This window comes from Gavia stellata, chromosome 6 (assembly GCF_030936135.1).
Source record: "Gavia stellata isolate bGavSte3 chromosome 6, bGavSte3.hap2, whole genome shotgun sequence".
NCBI classification, from domain to species: domain Eukaryota; kingdom Metazoa; phylum Chordata; class Aves; order Gaviiformes; family Gaviidae; genus Gavia; species Gavia stellata.
Window position 1 is genome coordinate 20,450,128 of NC_082599.1, and position 19,126 is coordinate 20,469,253.

A 19,126-nucleotide genomic window follows, 5' to 3' on the forward strand; every position below is an offset into this window, starting at 1 on the left:
AATTGTACAAATTTATTTGTATTGTGCATTTTTAAACGGAGCAATTTAACGGCATGTTTGTTAAATGTAACTAGTGGTTAAAGGTAAAACCCTTCACACAAATACAATAATAATTCTGCTTCCTATAGGTTTTTAGCAACATTATGGCAAGCCACAGCTGATTCTGCAGAGGGCTTTTATAAAATAACTAAATGTCATCATAATTTAAACCAGTAAAATGCTACTAACAAAGTACATCACTACTACAAAAGCTTTATATTTCATTCTATATTTTAAAAATAATTCAAGTAAAAAAGAGAAGGTTCTTAAAAAACAAAATTTCTGTTGCTTTTATCATAAGGTGTGTTTTAATTTTGTTTCAGAAGGTTTATCTGCTCATTGTAATTTTGCCAATAGTTAATATAAAGTGCTTACAACGAATGCCCAAAATCTTGTCTTAGTTTTCTAGGTAAGGGATTGTGTTTTAATTTCCTCCATAAAGTCTCCCCTTAGAAACCTACTTCTTTCTAATACATTTAATTTTTGTGTTGAACCACTAAGTGCATCTGCAAACTTGTTTTAAGAAGTTTATTCAGCATTCTATATTAAGAAATTTGTAATGCTACATACTGCACCATCGTTTCCTACTGTCAAGTATCTACCTAGCAATCGGTTAGATAGTTGACTGAAAGTAATTTATAAAACCTGTTTTCCAGATTGTCAACAATTTATGTTTTGGTATTTAGTATTACTGGCAGCAGAGCTTACCTGAGAAACATTTTTTTTTTCTTTTTAATTTGAGAGAACTGTATGTGTTTTAGAGCATCATAATGTCCAGATGCATTAAAAAATGGATGAAAGCACGACAGAAAGAAACATAAATTATATGCAGTACGTTCTTAGCATTGGTGTCAACAGCTCTTGCTATTATTTATCTCTGTGAATGCTTCTGTACTCTATTCAGTTTGTTCAGCTGGACAGAATTGCTTTAAAGATAAACTTCTCTTGCAATTTACATTTAACATCAATACCATATTATTCTTCAAAACAAACTCCTTCATTGAGGGGATTTATAGTGATACTGTGTATATTATAAATCACTTTTTCTTGATTTTTCATTGCTACAGCATCTGCTGTTGTAGGTTCAGAGTTCTTTTTTGTACATGAATATTTCTGACACCAGCTTAGAGCTCACTTGTAGCACAAGTCTCTACCTGTGTAGATACTAAGAAAAAGAGACCACAGAGCAGCATAGGACTTCAAAGGTGTGTTCCTGGCCACTGAGGCATTTTATTAAAATGACATCAATGTCAAATTTGGCAATCTCACTAATTTTTACTATTGTAAATCCATTTTTTTCCCTCCAGTTTGGTTTTCACCTGATCTTTTTTACAGGCCCAATAGTCTGTTGGAGCACAGAAGACAAGATAAAAGGTGTATCATCAGTAAACTAAAATGTCAGACTTTTACCAAGCTTTATTATCAGTTAACGATATAACGCAATGAAATCCCTGTTTGCTGGGCCATAGATAATAACTAAGGCATACTGTCCCATTTATCTTTTCTCTCCATCCTTTCTAAGTTTTCTAAGTTTCTCTCTGCAAGCAGAATAAAACATGGTGTAAAAAGATGTGGTTGGGAATCCTCATGTTCTTTAAACTAGTATGATTCCACTCCAGCACTTCTTTAAACAGTGTGCACCTTCCAACAAATGATAGAGCTAATTTACCCATCTTTCAATGTCCAATTATCATGTTTATAGTTACTATTTCTTGCAGTGCTATTATGTGATAAACAAATGCTGGGTGCTTAAAGGTGTGGTCCTGCTCCAAGAAATTTGCGAGGAAATATATAGAGCCATTTTTTGTCACCTCCAGCTTATTCAGAAATCACCGTATTGCCTACTAGTTTTAAGCTAAAAAATAAATTTGAAAAACTAAAAATTAAATGTCTAAAATGTCTTTGGCAAGCACTGTAAATCTTGTGAATCCACAGCTGGTCTCATCTCTTCTTTTGACTTCATGTTGCTGTGAGGTGCTTTGTTCTTCTTTGTACTTTGTGATCTTTCAAATATTTTTATGTGTTTATATTGTGTGACATCCTTTTCAAATGTGTATTATATATGTTCAAATAGTTATATAGAATAGGCTATTCCATAACCATACAGCTAAATTGGCACAAAAAGATGAGAAGTCTGCCAAGCAAACTGAACTTCCAGAATGGCAGTCTCAAGATGAGGATGAGACATGAGGAAGAAGCTTCAGCAATCAGGAGGACAATAGATGTAGAGCATTTGAGGACTTAATCCATCTTTCTTCTCTCATGATACATCTTCTTTAAGTGATTGCAGCAGTTCAGTGGCCCTGGGCATTCTACCTACTGTATCACCTTTCTTTAAAACAGCTCTCAAGTTCAGAAGGATGCAGTTCATCCATTTTTGACCTGTTACCGTAACATTTTCAAATTCGTTTCTGACATATGCACATTTTTAGATCCATTTTTTCTGTTTCAGGGCTCTACTGTGGCTCGAGAAGCCAGTGACAAAGAAAAGGTATGGTGCATTTCTGTTTCTTTTTCAGTTATCTAACCTGCTAGCTAGTCTCAGGACAAACATAACCAGTGCTGTTCTGCCCCTTTTCTTTGTTTTCTGTCATATTCTCCCCTCTTGAGTTCTACCTTATTCCCTCCTTCATCTTTGCTCTATTTTCTGCAGACCTTTGAATAATGGTTTGCAATGGTGTTGAGATTTCAGAGGTAAGTGAGCCAATCCTCTACCTCCTCCTTTTCCTTTTTTCTCTTCTCTTCTTAGTTTCTTCAGGGCCTGCCCTGTGGTAGGAAAACATCAAGACTTTCTTCTCTTCCCTCCTGCTTCTTCATCTTCTTTCTCTTGCTCTTTAATATTGAGATTTATGGATACTCCATATCAGTTAATGGAATGATGTGTCGTGGCACCACTTCTAATGTGAATGCAAAGATGAACCAAACCTTGAATTGTGAGAACCTTTGGGTATGTAAAGCTCATACTACAAATGAGCAAACAACAGACAGACTTAGATGTACATGTAGCTATAATGAGAGACAGTCTCCCTCAAATTCTGGGGTAAACTTTACTCTAAAAGGAAATTGATCACTTTGTTTTTCTACATCTCCAACTTCAGTTCATTTGGATAATTTAACGTTCTCAAAATCAATATTTCTCTGAGCTTTCAGTGAAATAGCCTGATGGCACTTTAGGAGAGGTTTGTCTAGAGATTCTACAGATAATTGAAGGTGCAACATAGTCTCCATCATCTAAGACTTCTTAGATTTCCAAATTTTGGTGAAGTCTAGGAACCCATAACACTTGTTTTCTTAATTTTTCCAAGCACATTCCTTCTGAATTAGCATAAGATTATTCAGAAATTCACTTTTCTCCTAAGTGTTAGTTGTACCATACCTGCCTCTCTGAGTCTTCTACAGATCACACAATTGCACTAAGGAGTAAGGTAATGCAGTAGCTGTCAGTCCTACAGTTCTCACTGCATGAAAAAGTCTGTGTGAAGTTTTTCCACTTCATCCTCAGGTATGACCAAACATTTACAATTCTTCTTCCAGCATTAGGCAGCTACCATGTCCCAAATGCCAACTGCAGTTACAGTAGTTGGCATTAGCTCTCTTTTGCTGTACTGGGCCCTCAAGATCATGTCTTGAATGGTCTTTGTTCTTCTCTTGTGGTCTATTTTTGTTCTTGTTTAGCAGCACAACTCTAGTGTTTTTAAAGCAGAGGGATTAACCCTTCAGTGTCTTAGAAATGATACTTAGTATCATTGAAAACCTCTGCTGGTAGTACTAAAATAATCTGATAGAAATGAGGAGGGCAAATTATTTGGATAGGACTACTTCAGGTTGCAACATTAATGCTTGGAATAATAATGTAAAAATTAACAATATTACGTATATTCAGCTCTACAGGAGCTGATATAATACAGATATTTAGTGCAGTGGTTTTGAGCAGTTTTAGGAATATGTCTCATAATAATAAATAAATTAATAATAGTACACACATACTATAGTTAATATGTTGAGTGAGAACCTCAAAGAAACAGTGGCTTAATTTTGTTCCCATATACGTTCACGGCAAAATTACTATTACACTTGATTATAGCTAAGTTGAAACAAAGTTGTGTAGTTTTGTATAACTGTGTACAAGAATTACTCTCTAAATTTAATGTGAAATCATAACTTCAGTAAGGCCAATGACAAAAATTCCTATCAACTTTAACACATCTAGAATCTTCCCTTTCATTTTGAGTACTTCTATGAAAGAAATGTAAAAAACCTGGTCCCCCAAATTCTTCTTCTGCTATTTTAAATCTCACACATTATTTTCTTTTCAAAGGAATTTGATTTCTTGGAGGCAGAACTACACTAAACTTACTGATGTTGCAAGCAGACGGTCTGAGACTGTTAAACAGCCTCTGTTACTCATCATTCCACTTAAACACCAAAGCAGTGCAGCGGGGAAGCCACAAGCTAGCACTCAGAACAAACATTTCTAAGGGGAATTAATTGGGTAGACCTCTAAGTTTATAGAGGGAACAACATTTTACAAACACTTTAAGAAACACTTTTAGGGATTCAGGCAAGGGAAAAATAATTTTTTGTGTATTACAAGTTTTTTTTCTAAGTTTTGGAGTCTGCTGTTTGATTTGAAAGGGTCAGAAGTATACACTACTGCGTGTCTGTATTGTAGATACTCAGAACATTCATCGTCACTGCGATCTGAATCTCCAGCAATAGGCACTAGAACTGCAGTGGTTTACTCATCTAAACTACTCAAGTGTTTCTAATGCACAGGTTTTAAGCTTAAATAAAAAGGGGACTGTGTATTTATATGAATAGACAAGGAAAGTTTGTTTTTGAAACTCTGAGCAGTGCTAAAGACCTGCTATCATGAGCTGTATCTCTGCACGTGTGGCACTAATTCCAGGACCTTGAGGACTGTGTTGACATAAGTATGTAAATAATCCATTATTCGTAACTGGCAAGTGAGAGCCCTGTAGCATGTTTTTTCACTTCCATTTTCCCTTAAGTAGATGTCACTAGTTGAAACTTTTTGTTTTCTTCTGTGGGAATCTCAAGCCAATCTTAAAGATGTTGAAACACCTGGAAAATTTTAGCTTGAAAAGGAAAATAAAAAGGCATTTTAGCAAATGCTCTGAAGAGATTTTGGCATCTCCTATGTTAGAAGAAATTGCTCTGAATGATTAAACAAAGCCAGACAACCTCCAATACTTAGCTGGTGTAGTAACATATTAGCTGAGTTTTAGCCAGAGGCAAGTTAAAACATCAATTTATTAATATCGCCCTGAAATTACATTAAAAATAGAATTTCAATTAATGGCAGCATTATTTAGTTACTTATTATAAAGGTATCCACTGCTATTCTGAAAAACAGAAAAGTAATAAAACACAGGAAACTTTTGGTGCTAAAATGTACAGCTAAAATGTCTGGCAATGCTGTAGTTTTTAAATGGGCTTTTAAGTAATTCATATTTAATTTCAAATGCCAATATTGAAGTAATCTAATAGTTTTCAGAATATCAAGCATAATATGTTTGCTTCTTTTGAAGCTGCACAACAAGCCAGAAAACAGAAGAGCAAGTCTTTCAGTCACATTCTAATGCAGACTGCAAATTTTACATAAATTACTTAGAAATGGCAAAGTTGGCTAAAATTATTATGTCCTTGAATCTTTTTCCTATGGAACTACTCTTTTGTTATTTACTCAGGTAATAAAGAAGAGGCAATTATGCAGAAAGATGTAATGGATTATGAAATAAGAAATCGGGGAAAAAAGTATTTTTCTACTTTACTTTTGTAGTGTAGAATAGGTATTAGTATTCAAACATTTTTTAAATCAGTTTTTAGGAAGAAAAGCTGGCTGGAATGACTTTAACAATGTTACTTTTCTGTCCTGTTTTCAGTTTATCTCCTGTTTGACTGTCTTCAACTGTTTAATATCCTAACATATTGATGAGAAGCTCTGAAACTGTCATTTCAATATTTTGTGATAATCAGTGCAGAGACAAGCTCCATTCCTTAGATTTCACCTTAACACACAATTCCTCTCATTTGCATTATAAGTGATATTTTTAATAATAAAGGCATCACTTTCTTGGCAACAAGTATCATAACATGCACTTACAGATGTCTTGAATTTTAAAAGAACAGTATGTTTCAACAGTTGTCAAATTCTGACAGCTGCTCCTTTTTTTTTTTTAGGCTTTAGTTCTCTTTATTTTTTTATCTTTATTATTTTAATAGTGGGCATTTTCTATTCATTCCTTGGACAATTTTGCCCTCTTAAGTGAAACCAGGATAATGCAGAACTCCCCTGGTGGTCTGCCTGCTCACAATTATGCTGTACTTGCAGTATGATGTCAAATTAGCAGTTACAGCTGAGTCTACTTGTACTTACAAAGAACTTAAGCATGTTGCTTGTGAGTGAGCAGCTCGGAAGGAAATTTGAAGAAGAAAAGTAAAACCTAACTGAACTGAAGCCCACCATATTTCATTTTTCTTGAGCACATCCAGAGATTTTTACATGTTTTAAAATTAATCTAAAACTGGTTGCATTGCCACCTCTCTGTGGTATGTGTTTCATAAATAAGCATAAATGCAGGGAAAAAACAGTAATTTGTACAGTAATAATAGTACAGTAGTCCTTGAACAAAGGATTTTCTATTCAAGTTCCTTTTTGGAAAAAATTGCTATACTTGACAGCTATGTTACATCTTAGTTAAATTGTATGCAAAATACATGGCGCTGATAATTCGATTGGAAGGTGCTGCAACTTCATCCAAGGTAGATTATCCCAAAATCTGAGCTATTTTTTCCTGCTATTTTAAAATCGCTAATTTCAGAACAGCATTTTTTTAGTCATTTAAAAGAAATTTCAATCTGCTTCATATGCCAATCTCACACAACAGACATGTGAAGCACGTCTCAGATTTCTCTGTGAAATGAATCTCAAGGTTGCGTATGGAGAGATTACAACTTTCAAAACATCACACTGCAATACATCGCAAAGATAGAAATAGACATTCAGAGTTCAGATTCCTATCTCAGCATTTAGCCTTCATATGACACCAACCCCATTATTGTTTTTCAAAATAAATCACTAGTTTGCCTTTGTTTAGGGTTGTTTTGTTCAAAAGTCTGTTTTCCATATGTTGAAAGAATTAAAATAAAAGGGGAGCTTTGTCTTGCATTTTATATGTTGCATGTTCATTTTGCAGCACAAAGACATTAACCCTAGGGGTAATTCTGGATGCATTTCCCTGAGCATTGGAAAGATGTATAGTTACTATTTTGGTACATGCTGGAATTCCTAATCCATCTACAACGTCCTGCACAATTTTTTTTTCTCCTACAAAAATGCCTGTTATACTGGCTAAAACCCATTCCAGTGTTCCCTCTCAAACCCCATTTTGGGGTTATAGCTCTATTTCCGTTGCCATTTACAGTCCTGTGATGCCAAGTGGAGCTGCAGACCCTCGTTTGGTTAGAAACCCCTGTCTAGGACAGGGCAAATTGTACAACAGAAGTTTGGACCCAGCTCCCATAACTACTGGAGGGAAGAAGCTGCAATCTTCAGCCTTCCAAAGAAAGCTCTAGTTATTCTTCCATCTTGTAGATCTAGTGACTCCAGACATTTGATTCAGTTCTAAACCACCTATGCTAAATTATTGCAAACTATATTTAGCATTATATCCTTTTTTCAAAAAATACTGCCTTCCAGATAAGCTGGTGAGCCCAGTCAGTCTAAAGTTAATCTAACTTACTTATTGTTTTAAAAAAAGGTGTGTGAGAGCCATTTGCTGTGAAAAGAAGCCCAGGGTGTGGAACTTCACTCTTGGCAGATGTTTTATACCATTTTCAAAAGTTATAATCTGTAAGCCCAGTTTTGTCATGATTAGCTGCATGAATAACGTTACTCATGGCTAGTTCCAAACAAACAATAAGATTGCTCTGCAACTTTTCTCCTACAACCTAATCTTTGCCTGTTAGGTGAGAAATTGCTGCCAGGTTGTGCAGATATTTAGTCTTTTTCCTTTTTCAATCCAAATTTTATTCTGAAACGTAACTGTCCTATAGCTGTTTTAGCAAGCTTCTTCCAAAATGTCGGCATTAATGTTAGCCATGATCATTATTTTTGGTCATGATGCACAAAAATCCCCTTGGAAAAAAAAGTCACTAATATTCATTTCAACACATTAGGATAGGATGCTGAATTGAGAGGTGTTAAGAAATCTGCGAAAACTATTTCCATGTTCATATAGAAATAAAACTTCACCTGGTTCTTACCTTTCAAGAATTATTTTTTTTTCAAAAACAATGTCAGTGGGCTGTTTCACCATAATTTTGGGTTTTTAATCAGGCTTTACACATTCTGTCGTCTTGGTCAAAAAAATCTTTATTGCTTTTCAGCCTTTTCAAAGGCAGTGAAATCTTCCTGCCATTAAAATTCTCTTGTGACCATGGCAAACTTTGGAATGCAAACCTGAAGTGTGCAAACAACATGCTTTTCTAATAAATAAATACTTCACACTTGTAAAATCTATTGTGCCTTTCTTGCATCTAAAAGTAGGGGATTAAAAATGGAGATGGTTCAGAAAGAAATCTATTATTAATTTAGTGGAAGTAGTTAGATGTTCATCTCCTGTGCAGCTCTTAAAATATTTAGTTCTTTAATTATAGTAATATGTTCATTATAATGAATTACATTCTAGGAGAATCTTTTTCCAACAAGGATTTTGCTTCATTGGAAATATTTGAGACTTCATTAAAAATTAACCATATCAATTATTTCATTAAAGCAAAGTCTTTTTATTCGGGTAGTGTTTTAAACTGCCATAATGTGGTTTCTTTGTATTTATTTCAGTGCGTAAGAAGAAAATGTACATATTAGGATTTTTCAACGTGAACACATGTATTATTAATTTTAAATAACTATGAGAGCCCCTCCTAGTCGCATATTTCATAGGTTTTAATTCCTAAATTCACAAATCAATTTTAAGACATGAATTTCAGTTAAAGTACTACTAGAATGACTACTAGTGCTAGCTGGCATTAGTAATATTTGGGACTGCAACAGTATCCTAGGGCTATTCAGCTTTAAATAAATAGGGAGAATGATATTGTCTAGCACACCAAAAAAAAGCTTTGTCTAATAACACCTAAAAAGAGGGAAGAGAATAGGCTGTGAGGCATCATACAAATAATGTGGTGAGGGCCACCACTAGCTTTTTAGCTTCAGTTTCTTATATGGGACCCACTGCTTTTACTTCTTCCTTTTTCTTCACATGCCTCAGTACTGGCTTTTAATTTATCCAGTTCTGCACTTGCTGAGTCTTCTCAGCTATGAGCATTTGGGTGACAAAAGATTACCTCAGATAAAAATCCTCAGAGGGATTATTGAGGACTGGGGGAGCCTGCACACGAGGCAGTGAAGAGTCTGCCTTTTTGGGAGAGCTCGTTCACTGCTCAGAATGTCCTTGGGAGTACCACTTGCGTTTTGTGATGTCAGGCAAGAAATGCAGCCGTATCAGCTTTGCTAGCTCACTTTTATTAAAAATAGATTAGAGACAAGGTTAAAGTAGAACATGGCACCTGCACGACGGGCTTACCAACTCTAGCATCTTCTAAAAAACACATTGCTTGTAATTTAAGTTGATTTTTACTGAAGATAAGACTGTCTTCAGTGGAGAAGCGCGCCCCCTCCCACCGCCAGCTGGGTCTGACTGGCTGATGCGTGCTGTGCAGGAAGTCTGTGGCAGAGCCTAGAGATGAACCTGCATCTCAGCATCTTAACCACAAGCACATCCTTCCTCTTTACTCCCCCTCCCAGCTTTAAACAGCATTAATAGGGGGTTTTTTTCAGTGTTAATGGGTTTGTTTCACTTTAACCTTTGCCTAGTTTAATAAATAACTTGGATATACTAGGTGGAAAGATAATCTGAGGTTTTGGGGGTTTTTTAGTGACTTTGGGCTAGAAATGAAGGGAGCTTGGTTTCCTGCATTCTTATTATTATTGTTTCATCTTAAATTAATTCATCCAAATCTCCTCTCCATTCTTCAGCATCCCACGCACTGGATTCCATCCTCCAGTGTTGGCAACATCCCTGGATCCGCAGTCCCGCCTCTGCAGAATTAGCCCTCGTCCATGGACAGTTTGCTCAATTGTGTACGATAATCTCTACAGCTGTTAGTCTGGACTGCTTGTCTGATGTTTCCCCTACTCATTTTCATCCTAAACCACTTGCTGAGTAGGCCAGAAAGAAAATCAATGCACACTGTGCTGTCATATTGTGGTAAACAATTCATTGTGAGCTTCAAGAAGCATCTAACGTCATCTTTAAGTAAAGCAGCAGAGCATCACAGGGTGACTCTTCCATGGAGAGAGTCTGGGATGGATGGATGGTTATAGCTCCATCTCAGCTGCTTGGGTTTTTCCCTTTTATTTTGAATTAAAATATAGAGGGTCTCTATTAGAGGGTATTTTAATATATCAGAATGTTCTAGATGCATTCAGAGCAGCCAGACTAGGACCTTATTTTTTTTCCAGAGTTCACAGGTGTCAGGATGCAATGGATTTAACATGGATTCATAACTACTAAAATGTTACTAATTGCTTAAGTGTTTTTGAGCAGTTACTGGAAGAGAAGGGTCACTTTTCTAAACAAAAGCAGTTTTGTGGGATCTTGAGCAATTCACAAATTGCAGGTCTAAAAAATAAATTTTGGCTGCTTCCGTACACAGTCCAACAGCAAAAAGAACTTTTGGCCATTGTGAAGACCTATAAGGACATTTCAGGGTCTGCTATGATGCTCGCATTTTAATGCTGTGCTTTCCAATGTGTACATTTTGGATCAGAGAAAAGAACCTCTGAGATTCTTTTCCTTACTCTGTCGTAGCAAGAAAATAAACTTTGTAAAAAACACCGTGTCCAGTAAGGCTATAAGTAATGTCTGACTAGTTAAGTTCATGAAGGACATTCCAGTAGGCTGATGTTAGCTGCTTTTTATTCCTAGTGGAAGGACTTTCAGATTAAGGCGAACTTATTTTATTCAAAGTACCCATTAGTTCATGGTTATTGAGGGTTGCAGCACTCAGTTGTTCTGCAACATTTTCTTTATAAAGGAAACCTGTTCTTTCCTACTGTTGATTAAAGGTGGGGAGCAGGGAGAAAGGCTGTTCATTGCTCTTAATGGGCCAATTTTTTAAAGGCTCTGATTGCAGAAGCTACTGTTACTCCTGGTTTGCTTGACCAAATAGCCTGAAGGAACTGCTCTTTTGTTTGTTGGCTTGCTGGGGTTTTTTAAGTAAACTTCCAGTCACTGCCTTTTGAAAACAGAGCCTGTTTAAGGGGTCTTAGTACTGAATCCAGTGGTTACTCTATCTGGCTTTCCTTAATACTGTTGCAAATCACTTCATGGCAGAGTTAAAGATGAAGATAATCAACTAATGCTCCAACATCAAGAATATTTAATTACATATTTAAAAGCCAGTGGTCTTCTCTGGTATTTGCCACTTCTAAGCAGCATTTCCTAATTCATGTTCACTTGATGCTTTCAAATAATTATTTGGTATTAGGCACTTACAAACATTCACAGTAACTACGTAAAATGCAATGCAATCTGACTTCATCTATAAGATCTGATGCAAGCACTTTGTTGTGAGGTATAGATTGTGTTTTGACTTCACTTATTGCCAGTCACTTTGACAAATGACATCTTGGAAGAAGCTCAGTGCAAATCAAGGTTAGATGCAAATCAAGTATTGAGTCGGAGATTTTGTCTTAGCCACATTTGCTGCACACCCAGTAAACTTATACCTTCTAGGACATTTACAGGAGGGATAAACTAGGGAAACGGCTCCATAGGTGCAGTTATGGAGAGCTGTGTGCGATGGAGGTGCCTCTGCTTCACCCAGAGAGGCGGCTCAGCAGTGCCCTCTCGGGCGCAGGGGAGCTCCAGAGGTGCCACTGCTGGTGGGGGGGCCACACCAGGCTAGCAGCTTCACCGCACTCCTCTTTGCAATCCCGCTCTTACAGGAGTTCTGGTTTGTTCTAGGCCAAAGAGCTGCCGACGTTCAAAGACAATGATTTTATTAACGATGGCCAAAAGATTCATATTGATGAGAATAACAAAAAGATGTTCCTTGAGAAACTCAAAAAGGATGTTGAGGTAAGAATGTGCCAGTTCAGTTATATGTGATTAAAATGTGTGGCAAATTACAGATATCCCAGGAAGTCATACCTGTAATTAATTAATGAAAACTTTTGTTTATAAGACTGTAAGCATTAACTGTTTTAAATGAAACACAATTTAAACTTTCAGGAGTTGATCGCTGCTTTTGCTGATGTGAGAAATGGCTTGCTGCCATAGCTGGTTGCCATACGTTGTCCCTGCCTTGATGATGTGGTGTTAAAATGATGGTACTACTTAGTACTTAAGCGCTTTACAAGCCTAGTATTTCCAAATGCCCCCAAGAGAGAGGTGAGTATTGTGAGTTGTGTTTTACAGGTGGAGGTACACCAGAGGTGAGGCCATACACGGACTGTAGTTCATAACAGAGGATGTAGCATCCCCACACACAGCCATGCATGTTCTATTTGTTTCATATTAGTAACCCAGTTTTAAATCATCCTTAGTATCACAACAGTAGAGTGCTTCAGTAATTTGTATACAGCAGTTGGACTCATTATGTTGATGTAGTCTTTCATATAAATTTGTAATTGGCTGAATATAGTGAATACTTAATAGAAAAGTGTTAATACGTGAATTTAATGTAATATCTTGTTATAACTGATTTAGTTCAGCAAATAAAAGAAAATAAATACTGGGCTAACTAGTTCACACAGCTTGACTTTAGTTTCCATAATTGAAAATATTGTCATTAAACACAATCTTTTGCAGCCCTTATACTCAAAGCCTAAAATCTGTTTTCCTTGTTGGGAGAGACCTGACAGCAAAATGTGTCTGTGACTTAATAAGACTTTCAGCTATTTATATCAAAATGGCTCTGTGAAATGACTTGTCTAGTTCTTCAGATCTCTATCTCGTTAGTTGCACAAAACGAAATACTGTAACTTTAGAATTTACCTAATAATTTGCTTGTTACCATCATAATAACTATGAGACATTTATGGTGATGATATTTATGAAAATAAATATTTTGTGAAATATCAACATATGTTTATTTTATATTTAAAATATTGCGCTGGAAAACTGCTCTACTGATGTCACAGTTCTAGAGATAAGTTTATTTGGGTTTAAGTTTTGTGCTTTTTTAATATGTACTGCTGTTGCTGATTAACGCTTTTACAGTAAGTAGGTTGCAGACATATCTTAAATATGTGCAAGGAATGTGGAAGATACTTTTTACTTACCTCAGAAAGTGGATTGTGTGCGATCTTCTACGTCATTTACTAGATTGTGAATATAATGGCAGATTCCACATTATGTCTTGGGAGGCTATTTTTTATGGTTTTGAAATTTATACAGAGCATTGTTAAATATTCATGTAAACCACTAGTGTGAAGTGATCTGGCACCTGATTTTAACAACAGCAAGCTGTTCTTTAACCTTGTTTTTCTTTTGTTGTTTCTTCTGCCCTTGTTAGATAACTGATAGTATACACTTTGTATCCAATGTGTAAACACTCACATTTCACAAGAATGAAAAGAAATGCACAACACTTAGCATATGATTATCTTATCACACAGTATTTATAGTTAAACATATTATGGAGTAGTATTGTAAACTGTATGACTTTATAGCCGTTCTTGTTTGTCATTAAGTAAGTTTTGTTTCCACGTTTCTCTCGTAATCGAGTCTTATGTCCCCTTCCTGTGTTCAAACAGACAGATATCTATTACTGCTGTTTTGATGTCCTCTTGTCTATTTTCCTGCCTCCTCATTCCGTTGAAAATGTCCTGACAAAAAGCACATAAGGATATTTTTTCCATTTTAAATCAGAAAATCTTTTCCTTGTGCTGATGTCCCTAAGTCTTTTTGCTGTCAGCAGCAGTCTCTTCTAATTTGCAGTTCACTCTTTTTCCCAAGAGTCTGTTCTCTTTCATACTTGTTTGTATGATTATTGGTAGGTTTTTCTTCTGTCTCTCTTGGTATTTATCAAGTACCTAATGATATGCCTGGAGTCGTTCCACTCCATTGCCTTTGGTCAACCTCATCTGTTCTTGTATATCGTTGTACATCCTCTCTTCAAACTTAGATCTCTTCTAGTGTTATGAAGAGTCTTTTGCTTTATTATATTGAAATTATTAGAAATCAATTTCTTCTTTCATCTTAAAACCTCTTCTCAATCTCACGTTATTTCTTCTAGCACTTGAATTTACAGTCACTTCGTTATTTCCGATTCCTTCCTTTTCTCAGAATCAGGATTTTGACAAACTGTAGTTTCTCATTTCCTAGTATTTTATACTCATCTCTTTCATCACTATCTCTATTCCAAAGTCTGGCTTAAATCCCTTCTTCTCTGGTCTGCTCTAACTTCCTTTTTATAACCATTTAAAGTTTCTAAAAACTGAAACAATTTGTATTTTCAGCCTCTTTCTCTGCATACCATAAGCAAGGGCTCCACAAGCTCAAAACTGCAGTATTGCTTCTAGGCTGCAGCACAGCTCTGCCCTGCCTACCCCTCACCCTCTTGCACTGTTTGTCCCATCTTCCTGCTTTTATACCTTCCTTATTTCCATCCTCCTCTCTTAGCTTTCTGCCTTATACTGTTCCCCTCAACTAAAATAACACTTTGACTAGACACAAAGAGTATTCATCTTTCAGTTTTCTAAAAACTTCCAACCTCAGTCTTTATTCAAAACCACCCTTTCATTCACATTCATGTTTTGCTTACGTGATTTAAATTGTGAGCCTGTCACTGTGAAGAGAATATAGCATCATTTCATGTCTTCATGGTGTAAAACTTCTACTTTCCCCTGCAAGAATACTTAAACACTTTTTCACGATTCTTTCATAAGGCTTAAAAGGGAGCGAGGGGGTGGATTTAGCACCAGATTGTAGCACGCCACATGCCTGATAGCACAGAGGTTGGTCTGGACATTGAACAGTGGCAGGATAGCCATAACCGAAACACAAGATGGGAGTGACAGTCATTGGCTTGTACAGGCACTGGTCTTCACTACAGAAAAAGGATTTTTCCCTGAGGATTTGGGGAAGGTGGACTACAGCTTTTTTATAAGTTGCAAGTGACCTGTGTGCTGTTACTACATCTTAATAAATTCAAGTATCTCTCTGCTAGCTTTATCAGTTAATCCTCCCTTTTGCTCTCTTTTAGGAGTGCCTGTTTTTCTTGACTGATGACATCTTTGTGTAACTTCTCCTGTCTGTAAGTGGAGCTTACATTTTTCAGTGATATTGATAAATTGCTTATTATCACTTTCTAGTTCCTTGCTCAGTTAAAACTCATGGACTACAGCTTGCTGGTTGGAATTCATGATGTTGAAAGAGCCGAACAGGAAGAAGTAGAGTGTGAAGAGAATGATGGAGAAGAGGAAGGTGAAAGTGATGGGACCCACCCCATTGGAACCCCTCCAGACAGTCCAGGAAATACGCTGAACAGCTCACTGCCTTTGGCTCCAGGGGAATTTGATCCAGCTATTGATGTTTATGGAATAAAATCCCATGAAAGTAAGCAGGAATAAATATTTTTATGTTAAGATATTTTGATTGTTACACCAGAATGCTAAAGTCTTCACAACCACGTAAAGACAAAGTTAAACTGCAAAACATAAATCCACTCTGCAGAAGAGGAAATTAGTTGCTCTTTGGTGCAGCAGAAAGCAGAAGACACTTATAATGCTCAACATTGTTATCAACATATATCTTAAATATTGTGATGTGTGGGGATGCAGTCAAATAATTCACATACTACACAATCAAATCATATACTGGCTTAGCTGTTCGGGTACAGCAGTTTGCAGTTAATTCGTGGGTTTTTTCATCCCTTTCAGGAAATCTAGTATCTATAATTGTTCTTCTCCTGGCAGATAGCACTGTTAAAAACAGTCTAGAAAGAATGAGAAAAGCAGCATTCCAAGTTATATTTCACTTTTTTAGTTGCTTTTTGAAAATTTGTGCCGTCATACCCAATTTCTGTGTTCCAGCTAAGAAAGTCATCATAAGGAACGTGTAAGAAGCCTGAAACTGGGTTTGATGTTAGTGTGTAAAACTAAGTATAACTAGTTACCTGTGTCTGTTCAAGACAGGAAAGTTACCTTTTTTTTTCGTAAGCTTTACATGGATAAGTACATGTTTTTATTCATAAAGAAAATATGATATTGTTTGTCGACACAGAAGCATTACTTTTCATATAAAACTTCATAGTTTTTCCACAAAGGAAGACGAAATCCACATACTTTAAGTGAGCAATAATTCCTATTTCTGTATGTTGGTGTTTTATTTTACACTCATTTAGGGAGTTTACTCTCAGTTAAGGACAGCTTGAGCCTGGGGTCTTTACAGATCTGTGATCCTAACTGACATTAACCTGTGTTAGCTGCTGATTGAGCCTTATAAAGTCTCCTTTGTTAGAAGGGAGGACTCATGATTAAGATGTCTCAAAAGTCATTCTTACTGTCATGTGTTTGCCATTTGCAGATGCACCTAGGAAGGAAGTATACTTTATGGCCATTATTGACATTCTTACTCATTATGATGCAAAAAAGAAAGCTGCCCATGCTGCAAAAACAGTAAAGCATGGGGTAAGTATCTGGGTTGTTTTTTAACTCTGATTCTATTTATACTTCTGCATTTTTGTTGTTTAGTGCACTGATATAGCACAGTTCAGGAAATCTAGGGAAGGGAGAAATAGATCAGAATTTTTTTTCTTTTTTTTGTAGCTTAATATGTAATACAAAAGTACAGAGTAACTGCTACGCATCACATACTGAGAGTGGAACTCCCTTTTCAGCTGTACACATAGCCTTCTTACCCATACAGAACTCTAGTGAGATGCCTTTTTAGGACTTTGTCCTAAATTTGTGAGATGCACCTTACTCTTGCAGACAAAGCTGTTCAGCAGACACTTGTATTAGTATACAGCACTGTGAAAGCTGTTGTGAATTTTATTTCAGATGCAGGGCCCTAGTGATGGTTTCATTATTTGGTATAGCCTGTAGAAAGTTAGTTCTTCAGCATATAACGTGGCTTACTTTACAAGACTTATTAAAAAAAAAAAGTACGATTTGCAAAATTAAGCATAAAATGTACATATTAAATACTCGGAGACCATTCAGTGAAGGCTTCTGTTTGACTGCCATGACTTTCTTTATTTTGACTGAAATTGCTGCTTAGCAGCAGACACCAAAGAACCATGGTGAAGCAGTCCGGTCTTCCAGAATTATGATTTATATCTACCATTATCACTCGTACGGTGATTTAAGGTTCAAATTTCATAAATTTTTTAAAAAGAGCATAATCGTTCATGAGGCTAAAATCCCTACTCTAAAGGATCAGGGCATGGGGGCGGGGGGGGGGCGGGGATTAAGCAAAGGACTTGGGGCCTTTTAGTTTACAGTAGAGAGTGATGTGGAATGCTCAGCAATAAGCCCTGCACAGGCCTGTAGGAAGGTATTTTTTGTTTCTCTAAATCATGCTCTCAGAGCAGCTGAAGGTTGATGCAGACCATATGCAGCCATTATCTGGCAATTATTAATGAACTTTGAATGTAGCAGACTTTAAAAACTCACACTTCTGGCTTAAATAGGGGATAGAAATATGTTGTGAATAACAACTATGATTATTAAAGCTGACTGTGATTAGAACTTATTACAGATACTTATATACTTTCGTACAACCATTTTGTTTATTCCACCATCTCCATCCTGAGCCACCTGACACTGAAGTTTGTTCATTAATTGCACACATGCAATTTTCCCCTTTTAATATAAATACAAATGTGGCCTAAGACTCTGAAAACCTCGAATAAAAATATGACTGCAATTGTGACTTCATTGAAATAGCAAATGTACAGCTTAGTCAGCAAGTCCAGATTTAAATGCATATATGTTGAAAAAAATGTTACTCATTGCTACCATATATTCCAAACCAGGTTATTTAGCATTCAGCTAGCAATATACATTACATGAGTATTGACACACCATATCAGAGTATGATGATTTAGTCTTCTCTGTATGAAGGCACAGTTGCTCAACAGACCAGAATCTGTTGATGAATCAGTGGGTAGCACAGTTAAGTATGCAGTAGAAATTAGTAGGAGATTGAAGTACAGTGAAAGTAAAGAGAAGTATGGAAAGTGAAGAGAATACATTTCAGAAATGGAAGATGGGTGTCCTTCCGTTACGGTGGTGAGTACTGAGTATCACTGTACTCGTGTGAAGCCTAAAAAAAGGCATCAGTAAGATTCTGTATGAGGGCCATTACAATTTGTGTTTCTAGTGTCTGGTTGTGAGACTGCACATGAAATTTGTTGAGTAAGTAACATTCTCGGTGACAAAACGTCAAATAAAACGCTGGTTCTTCCTTCTTTCCTCTCCCCTCCCAATTCTCTGTATAGGCTGGTGCAGAAATTTCAACTGTTAATCCTGAACAGTATTCAAAGCGCTTCTTGGACTTTATTGCCAACATCTTGACGTAACCTATCACATTACATAGGACAGACACGAGACCTGGGGACAGCAGCAGTGGCTACAAGTGTAGGGGAAAAAAAAGGAACTCAGAGAAGCGCTCATCTTGCAGAAAGCAACCCCTTTGTTTACATCTGCTGGCAAAGATGACTGAAGTGGGGTGGAGTACTTGCTTTAACAGCTGCCTGATATTCCCAGCATAGTTCTAGCTATTTCTGACTCTTTTGTGTGTGCAAAAAAAAAAAAATTAAAATAAATTAAATAAATAGAACAGCTTACTCAGAGTGCACTGTGACAGTGATACTCTGATGCTGCCAGCTGAAACGGAATAAATGAGCAAAGAGGTGTGGGGTGGGGGTGGGAAGAGTAAATGCATGTTAAATCTACAATATTGATATCAAATTGTAAACTGTGGATCGGTTTATTTTTTGAACTAAAAAGATACATGACAGTATTCTTCATGATGATGATGATGAT

General features: G+C 36.4%; 1 protein-coding gene across 3 annotated transcripts in view; it reads left to right on the forward strand.

Annotated features, from left to right (window-relative positions):
• The window catches only part of PIP4K2A (phosphatidylinositol-5-phosphate 4-kinase type 2 alpha), a 120,840-nt gene extending 101,964 nt beyond the window's left edge, over positions 1 to 18,876 (forward strand). For all 3 annotated transcript variants that reach the window (XM_059818619.1, XM_059818621.1, XM_059818620.1), the window contains 5 exons: positions 2,492 to 2,530; positions 12,096 to 12,209; positions 15,449 to 15,692; positions 16,662 to 16,765; positions 18,580 to 18,876. In XM_059818619.1, the coding sequence (XP_059674602.1) occupies positions 2,492 to 2,530; positions 12,096 to 12,209; positions 15,449 to 15,692; positions 16,662 to 16,765; positions 18,580 to 18,660 (582 nt within the window). In that variant the 3' untranslated portion in view covers positions 18,661 to 18,876. The remainder of the gene's footprint in view (positions 1 to 2,491; positions 2,531 to 12,095; positions 12,210 to 15,448; positions 15,693 to 16,661; positions 16,766 to 18,579) is intronic.
• The last annotated feature ends 250 nt before the right edge of the window (positions 18,877 to 19,126 follow it).